General features: G+C 34.6%; 1 protein-coding gene across 2 annotated transcripts in view; it reads left to right on the top strand.

The window, feature by feature from the left end:
- The window catches only part of FOXJ3 (forkhead box J3), a 169,664-nt gene that overhangs the window by 117,538 nt on the left and 42,563 nt on the right, over positions 1-9,563 (top strand). For both annotated transcript variants that reach the window (XM_008067174.2, XM_008067173.2), the window contains exon 5: positions 788-871. In XM_008067174.2, the coding sequence (XP_008065365.1) occupies positions 788-871 (84 nt within the window). The remainder of the gene's footprint in view (positions 1-787; positions 872-9,563) is intronic.

Here is a 9,563-nt window from a genome sequence, read left to right as displayed (position 1 = left end):
AGGTAGGTAGGTAGGTATCATAACTGAGGGAGAAGGAGGCTAAGAATCAAGATTTTGTTTCTAGTCCCGGTTCTCATATCTTTGTGCAAACTACTTAATTTTTCTGAGCTTTGACCTCCTCATCTGTATAATGTGTGCAAGCTATATGATCTGTGCTTTTCAAAATACTTTCTGAGGGAGTCATAATTTCTGAGTACCTGGAACACAGTAGATGCTTAATACATATTTTTAAATGAATGGTGTGAGAAGTTGTATCAGAAAGTAAGAGAGAATAGTTAAATTGTGACAGAGTAAGCATTAAAACATTTATGTGCAGACCATTGCATCTTAGGATGTAATTATTGCGTGTTTATTATGTAAAATGTGTTCAAGCGGTTTGCCTTTATAAATTGTTTCGCTTACCATTTACATTTGCGAGGTCTTGGGGTACTGAAACTATATTATCTTTGTACATAAAATTATTTTAGACTTTAGTGTTATATAATGTAATTATCATGTGTTCAGTTATGAATTACATATTAAAATGTTTGGTTGATCATTTCCTTTTTAAATTTGACTGTGGCAGAAGTTCTTGGACTTGAGTTCTTTGGCTTAAGATTGTTTACTATAAGTGGATGTTTTTCTATATATACTTTAATTCATTCAAAACTGGTGTTTCCTCTAATGCTGATTTTCCATTGTTATGCTTGCAGACTGTTTGTTTTTGGTGCAGAGGATTATAAAAATCCTGTAATGTCATAGACTTGCTGTAATATACTGTTAATATAATTTATTTCTTTACCCTTAGGGATCCTATTGGGCAATAGACACCAATCCGAAGGAAGATGCGCTGCCTACTCGGCCAAAGAAGAGAGCACGATCTGTAGAACGGGTAAAAGCTCTTCATTATAAATTTAGTATGATGGGTTGAATATGTCAAGTACAGATTTTAAAAGTCATTTCCAGTATAGCAAGTGTTGCAACCATAATAAAGATGACATTTTATTTGTGTAACATTTTATATTTTCAAAAAACATTTTTAAACTCATTATTTTATTTAATCTTAACAGCTCAGTGAGTTGGGCAGTTTAAGAACTAAGTGAAAGGTTTTGTCATAGCTAAGGTACAGCTGTTGTCTGAGACACGAATCCAGCTTTCACGAGTTTTAATTTGGTACTCTTTCCTCTGCATCTACAACTTTGAGAACTGGTTTTATATAACACAACTTTCCCTTCCACTGCAGATGATCAGTCTGGTTGCATTAAATTTTCCTCATTATCCTCAAAATGCCTTTTCTGCTTTCATCCATGTAATAGTACTAGTCACTTTGTACACAAAATTTCTAAGTTGTGTGTGCATTGTTTGTAAAATAATTTTTATTTGTGAATTAATGGTTAGAATTAATTTGCAAGAATGAAAGAGAAAAGGAACTGTAGTTGATAATCCTAAGTTGTATATTTTAACACATTTATATTCAACACTTTTGCTTTCATTAGACATTAGCCTTATTTTCACCTTTTCCCATCCTTTTTACATTTCCAGTATCTCAACTAAACATACAAGTGTATACCCATCCTACCCTACTGTTCTTCAAAATTTATTTCAACTGCTAACCACTTTGTGAAGACTTTCCTTGCCTTTCACTTTTCTTGTAAATAGAAATAATATGTTTTATTAATTGTCTCTGTTACTGGACTATGATCCCCTTAAAGGTAGAGAAAATTTTTCTATTTTTGTCTTCTGTGCTGTTGTTTCTCACAGCTTATAATATATATCAGTAAATGTTTGCTGAATAAATCAGAGCAAAGAGAATAAGATAAGATGAAGGTTATTGAATAAATGTTTGGTCAAATGGTTATTGAATAAATGTTTGGTCAAATAAGTTTGTTCTATGCCCATTCCTAGCAAAGGAACAAAACTTTTGAGCCTCAAAGGTAAGGACCTCAAACTGGAGTTAAATTGGGATCATGTGAGTCTATGAGATAGATAGCAGCGGTGAGATTTGCTCAGGAAGATTTATTGGAGCCAGCAGAAAGAATGTAATAAACCAGTTATTAAGCTATATAGATTGTACTCTTGACCAGAACAATTTGTGACTTTTCACAAACTAGAATTTAAGAAGTTAAAGTTTAGTATTGGCAAAATAGTCTTCTGGTAACAGAGCTAGACAATTTTAAGACAGATGTTAGCCGGGTTCGATGGCTCAGCCTGTAATCCCGCGCCTTGGGAGACTGAGGTGAGTGGATTGCCTGAGCCTGCAGGTTCGAGACCCGCCTGGGCAACTTGGCGAGATCTCATCTCTACAGTAAATCAAAAAATCAGCCAGGCGTGGTAGCGCGTGCCTATAATTCCGGCTACTCGGAAGGCTGAGGCAGAAGGATCGCCGGAGCTCAGTGGATCAAGGCTGCAGTGGCTGGGAGCGGTCACTGCACTCCAGTCTGGGCGACAGAGTGAGACTCCAACTCAAAAAAAAAAAGACAGATGTTGATAAGCTCAGTATGCAATTGTTTGATAGGGAACTAAAGTACAGTCACTTTCTGTCCTCCTGCTTTTGCCTTTTAAAACAGACTTACCACATGAATGTTATCTGAAAATGTGGAGTGTAACGCATCTGTTGCCAGAATTTGAAGGAAAGGGAGAACAAGTCCACATTTTTAATGCATAGCATCATTAGCCAACATGGAAAGGATGTATATAGTTTGAAGGGCTGAAGAATTGTGATCTCTACCATTTGCTTTTTTCTTCTGAAGTTCCTGGAACTTCAGTTATTTTTGGAAGTTGGAATTGGATTGACAGCTGTACATTTCTTTTGAATATTAAGCCTGCCTTTTATTCTGCTTCCTTGTTTTATAGTTCTTAGAGCAATCCCTCTTTATTTCTGAGTCTTCCTTTTTTGTTTCTGAGACTATATTGTTAGTTTTATAGTGAAAGTAAAAAAATACAGGATTCAGGTTACAAAAACATGTGTTCTTGAATGTACATTTTGGGCATATACTTTCTATACTCATTTTCTACTGCTTATCTTTTAAATCTCTATTTTAAATTTAAAATTTGAAAATTTTTAAAACTTACCTTTGTGGTATAGTTCACAAAATATCCATAATAGTACCAAGGCCTTTTGATTAGTAATATTGATATTTTAGCTTGAGCTGTGTATTGTTGCCACTCTAGGAAAGGATCTTATAGAAAGAGACTAGTTATAGGCAAAGTACATATAATCAGGGGACAGATACTGTTTAACAAATACTCTGTAAGACATTGTTCTTACAAAACATAACTTCCTGCCCTGATAAACTGATGTTCTATAAGGCAATTAAAAATATGCAAATTAATGCCATTCTTCTCACTAATTTTTGGGGAGAATATGCTTTCATACAAGATATTTATGTTAATGTGTAATGCATTTATTATTTAATGGGACTAATAAATATGAAATATTCTTTCAGTTTTAACTTCTAATAGGTAAATTACATAAATGAAAGCCCTTTGGGATCCTCAATAACTTTTAGTGGTGTGATAAGGTCCTGAGACCAAAAATTTTTACCTTTTCATTGGAACATTCACATTAACATTTAATAAAATCATTAATATATTCGATTTAGGTCTACATTTTGTTTTCTGTTTGACCTCTATGTTTTTAGTTCATCTTTTCCCCCTCTTCCTGCCTCCTTTTAGAATATTTGGATATATTTTAGTATTCTGTTTTAATTTATCTATTAGCTTTTTAGTTATTTCTCTTTATTTATATCTAGGGATTTCAAAATATATTCCTAAACTTTTGCAGTGTACTCAAAGTTATTGCATCACTTCATATAAAATGTAGAAATCTCCCAGTCATAAGTCCTCTTTGCCTTTTCCCTCAACATTCTTCATAGGTGTAATACGTATTTCATCTGTATATGTTGTAAACTTCATAAGACAGTGTTATAACTTTTGCCTTAAATAATCATGTGGTTTTTAAAACTTAAGAGGAGAACAGTCATTTATATGTATCCCATGCCTACCATTTCTGGTGTTTTAATTCATTTCCCGAGGTCCAAGTTTTTCTTTTGGTATAATTTCCCTTCTGCCTGAAGACTTGCTTATGGTGCAGATCACCTAGCAACAAATTCACTTAGTTTTCCTCTCTCTGCAAATGTATTTCTTTTGCTTTCAGTTTTGAGGAATTTTTTTATTAGAGATACAGTCTGTATTGACTGGTTTTGTTTTTTAAAAAAAAAAAAATCGTAGGAATAGGGTCTCGCTATGTTGCCCAGGCTGGTCTCAAACTCCTGGCCTCGAGTCATCCTCCTGCTATGGTCTTCCAAAGTGCTGAGTTATCAGTGTGAGCTACCACACCCAGCTGGATTGACAAATTTTTGCTTTCAGCATTTTAAAGATATTCACTGTCTGATGATCTCCATCATTTCTGATGAGAAATCCATAGTCATTTCCTAATTGATGTTCCCCTGTATGTGATATGTTGTTTTTCTCTGGCTATTTTCTAACTTTATTTTTAAGAGTTCAATTATGAAGTATTCAAGTGTGGTTTTTTCTTTGAAATTATTCTTATTGGAGTTCACGGAACATCTTGAATTTGTAAATTTGTCCGTCACTAAATTACTGGAGCTTTTATTATCATTTCTTCCATATTTTCTCTGCCCTTTCTTTTTTCTTCAGGAAAGCATAAATATACATTAGATCTTTTGAAATTCCTCAACTTTCTAAGATGCTACCTTTTTTCATTAAAAAAACTTTTTTTCCCACATGGATATCAATCCACCTTTGAGTTCATTGATTCTTTAGTCTTTCACCTCCAATCTAATATTAGGCTCATCTGTTGATTTTTTTTTCTTTTGGAGATTGTATTTTTCAGTTTTAAACCTTTGATTTTTTTCTTTTTTAATGCCTTTTTATTCCTTTATTATATTTTCATTTAATTTTTATACTTTATTTCATTTAGCATAATTATAGCAGCTATTTAAAATCCTTATCTCATAATTTCAACAGCTCAGACTTCTTAGAGTTGGCATAGTAGATTGCCTTTTCTCTAGAAAAGGGCTACATTTTCCTATTGTATGTCAGGTAATTTTGGATTGTATCCTGAACATTGTGAATGCTATGTTTTATAGACTCTGAGTTCTGCAATAATCTTCTGTGGAATATTGATATTTTTAACTGTAAATTAACTCTGTTACACTCAGACTATAAGCTTTCTCTTTCACCTTCTGTGAGCAGTGGTTCCAATTTCAGTTTGATTCTTTAAGCCTCTGCTTTGATGCAAAAGTATATATTAATGATTCAGATCTCAGCCTGACACTTTTGAGGGTATTTCATAAATAGTATTATGGACACTTTTTCAACTTTCTTCCCTGTGGGTTTCCTTTTCTTTCTGGTGGATGATTGTGTTTACCTGGACTCTTACTAGTTCATCCTGACAGAATAACAACTTTAGCTGTCAACACTCTGCACCTACTGCCCAATTTTAGTGCAAAACTTCAACAAAACAGAATTTATCAACATTCTAGTTTCGACTTCACTCTGCAGTTTCCCTGTTTTATTTACTCTTTAGAGTCTTTGGGTAGCTTTTTTTTCTCTCTCTACCACAGTCGTTTGTAGTTATTATAGGCAGAAGATTGGTCTACAGGGGTATCACACTACCATTCTGGAAATGGAACTTGAATGGGTACGGTTTTGATACGGTAAGAGGAAACCCCAGATGGGATCTTTCACAGGCTGACTGGTGCCACCAGATTAGATTTGTTAATACATTCTTTATATTAAAGATATTCACTGTCTTATGACCTCCATCATTTCTGATGAGAAATCCATAGTCTGGGTTTATGGCTGCAGTTATAAGTTATCCATATATGTTTGGAGTGCTTTACTATTCAGAGTACTTGTTGCCTGCTAATATCATAGATTCAGTACACCCACAAACACATAACATATGGTTAAGTATATCAAAGCATGAAAAGCGAGTGCCCTTTACTCTCTTTATTGGAAAAAAATGAAATATTCATGAAAATATATCTAATTAAAAGGTTCATTTAAAAATTTACTGATTTATAATAGCTGAGAATGTGAATCTGTGTAGGAATACAGTGCCTCATACCAAAGATGTCATCTTTCTTATTAATCACCACTGAATATTCCTTTGTTTTGGTTTAATTTTTAAGTTTTATTTTCAGTTGATAAATAATAGTTGTATGTATTTTGGAGTACAGTGTGATGTTTCACTGCATGAATGCATTGTGGAATGATTAAGTCAGACTAGTATATGTCACCTCAAATATTTATCATTTCTTAGTGGTGAGCACATTTAAAATCCTCTCTAAGCTTTTTTGAAATATGCAATGCATTACTATTAACTATAGTCACTGTGGTATGCAGTGGAATACCAGAATTTATTCCTTGTATTTAACAAACTGTGTACCCATTGATCAACAACTCCTCTTTCCCTGTCACCACCTCTGGTAACCAACCATTCTACTCTTTATCTTTATGAATTTGGTTTTTTTAGATTCTACATGTAAGTAAGATAATACAATAGTTGTCTCTCTGTACCTGGCTTATTTCACTTAACATAATGCCCTCATGTTGTTGCAAATGACATCATTTCCTGTTTTGTTTTTTTTTTTGAGTTGGAGTCTCACTCTGTCGCCCAGACTGGAGTGCAGTGGCCGCTCCCGGCCACGGCAGGCTCGACCTGCTGGGCTCCGGCGATCCTTCCCCCTCAGCCTTCCAAGTGACTGGAACTACAGGCGCGCGCTACCACGCCTGGCTAATTTTTTTGATTTATTGTAGAGATGCGGTCTCGCCAAGTTGCCCAGGCGGGTCTCGAACCCACGGGCTCAGGAAATCCACTTACCTCAGTCTCCCAAGGCATGGGATTACAGGCTGAGCCACCGAGCCTGGCTGCATTTCCTGTTTTTTAAAGGCTGAATAATATTCTGTAATGTACGTGCACCACATTTTAAAAATCCATTCTTCCATTGATGGGCACTTAGGTTGTTTCTGTATCTTGGCTGTTGTGAATAATGCTGCAGCGATCATGTGGGTGCCAGTGTTTCTTCGACAAACTGATTTTAATTTCTTTACTGGTACATACCCAGTAATGGGTTTGCTGGATCGTATGATAATTCTAAGCCGGGTGCAGTGGTTCATGCCTGTAATCCCAGCACTTTGGGAGGCTGAGACAAGAGGATTGCCTGAGCCCAGGAGTTTGAGACCAGCCTGGGAAACATGGTGAGACCTTGTCTCTACAGTAAATTAAAAAAAAAAAAAATTAGCTGAGTAGGGTGATGTGCACCTGCTGTCCCAGCTACTTGAAAGGCTGAGGTGGAAGGATTGCCTGAGCCCAACCGGTCAAGGCTGTGTTAGTCATGGTCATGCCACTGCACTTCAGCCTGGGCAGCAAAGTGAGACTGACTCTAAATACATATATATATATATATATATATATATATATATATATATATATATATATATATATATATATATATATATATATATATAGTTTTTTGAAAAACCTCTATCCTGTTTTGGAAAATGGCTTTACTAATTTACAATGCCACCAACAGTGTATAAGAGTTTCCATTTCTCCACATCCTTGCCGACACTTACCTTTCATCTTTTTGATAACCAATCTAACAAGTGTGAGGTGATCTCTCTTTGTGGTTTTAATTTTTATTTCATATATCTTTTAGGCCGTTTGTATGTCTTTTTGTGAAAAATATCAGTTCAGGTGCTTTGCTCGTTTTTATTATTTCTTTTTTGTTATTGAGTAGTTTGAGGTACTTGGATATTTTGGGTATTATTCTTTTATCTGATGTATGATTTATATATATTTTCTCCTAAGCTGTCAGTTGTCTTTTCACTCTGTTAATTGTTTGCTGTGCATAAGCTTTTTAGTTTGTAATTTCATTTGTCTCTTTTTACTTTCATTGCTTGTGCTTTTGGTGTTAAATCCAAGAAATCACTGCCCAAACCAATGTTAAGGAGCTTTCCCCCTGTGTTTTATTTTAGTACTTTTGTAGTTTCGGGTCTAACGTATAAGTCTTTAATCCATTTTCAGTTGACTCTTGTATAAAGGATGAGATAAGAGTCCATTTTCACTCTTCTGTATGTGGCCATTAAGTTTTCCCACCATCATTTATTGAAGAGACTGTCCTTTTTTCCATTGTGTATTCTTGGCAACTTTGTAGAAAATTAGTTAACCTCAGATGTATGGACTTATTTCTGGGCTCTGTATCTTATTCCATTGGTTGATATGTCTGTCTTGACACCGATACTGTACTATTACTATAGCTTTGCAATATATTTTGAAATCCTGTAGAATGGTGCCTCTAGGTTTATTCTTTTTGATCAAGACTGCTTTGGCTATTTTTTTTTTTTTGTGGTTCCATACAAATCTTAGGAGTGTGTGTGTGAAGAATAACATTGGTATTTTGATAGGGATTGCATTGAATCTATCACTTTGAGTAGTATGGACATTTTGACAATATTTATTTTTCCAACTCATGAACACAGGATATCTTTCCATATAGTTGTGTTGTCTTGGATTTCCTTCCCCAGTGTTTTATAGTTTTCAGTATACAGGTCTTTCATTTTGGGGGTTAAATTTATTCCTAAATTTATTCCTATTGTATTTTTTATTGTAAATGGAATTTTTTTCTTAATTTCTTTTTCAGATAGTTTGTTGGTAGTATATGCAAATGCTACTGATTTTTGTAAGTTGGTCTTGTATCCTACATCCTTACTGATTTGTTTATTAGTTCTGAAAATTTTTGGTGTAGTCTTTAGGATTTTCTCTCTATATTAACATGTGATCAGCAAACAGAGATGATTTAACTTTATCTTTGCCTATTTGAATGTCTTTTACAGAGTTCCCATCTCACAGTGGTACACCTTGTGGTTTTTCAACTTTACAGTGGTGCAAAAGTTACACGCATTTAGTAGAAACCATACAAGTACCCATACAACCATTCTTTCACTTTCAGTACAGATCAATACTTATTATAAAATAGGTCCTACATTAGATGATTTTGTCCAAGTGTAGGCTAATGTAAGTGTTCTGAGCATGTTTAAGATAAGCTAGGCTAACTTATGATGTTTAGTAGCTTAAGCTGGTGAAAACTTACAATGTTTTCAATTCCTGATGAGTTTATTGGAACTAACCCCATTGGAAGTCAAGGAGCATCTGTAGTTCCTTGTCTTGCCTAATTGCTTTGGGTAGGCCTTCCGATACTACGTTGGACAGAAGTGGTGAGAGTGGGTATCCTTGTCTTGTTTCTGGTCTTAGAGAAAAAGGCTTCAGCTTTTCATCATTAAGAGTATTAGCTGTGATCTTGTCATATATGGCCTTTATTGTGTTGAGAAACATTCCTTCTATACCCATCTGTTGAGAGTTTTTATCATGAAAGAATGTTGAATTTTGTTAAATGCTTTTGCTACATCTATTTGAGGTGATCACATGGTTTTTGTCCTTCATTCTCTTGATATGGTGAATCACACTTATTGAGATGCCTATATTTAACCCACGTTTCATCCCAGAGATAGGTTCCACTTGATCATGGTGAACAATCCTTTGAAAGTACCTTTTA

Source organism: Carlito syrichta, unplaced genomic scaffold, assembly GCF_000164805.1.
Source record: "Carlito syrichta isolate Samal-C Ts95f unplaced genomic scaffold, Tarsius_syrichta-2.0.1 Scaffold309326, whole genome shotgun sequence".
NCBI classification, from domain to species: Eukaryota; Metazoa; Chordata; class Mammalia; order Primates; family Tarsiidae; genus Carlito; species Carlito syrichta.
The sequence above is the reverse complement of the archived record's forward strand: the minus strand, read 5'-3'. Positions and strand labels throughout refer to the sequence as shown.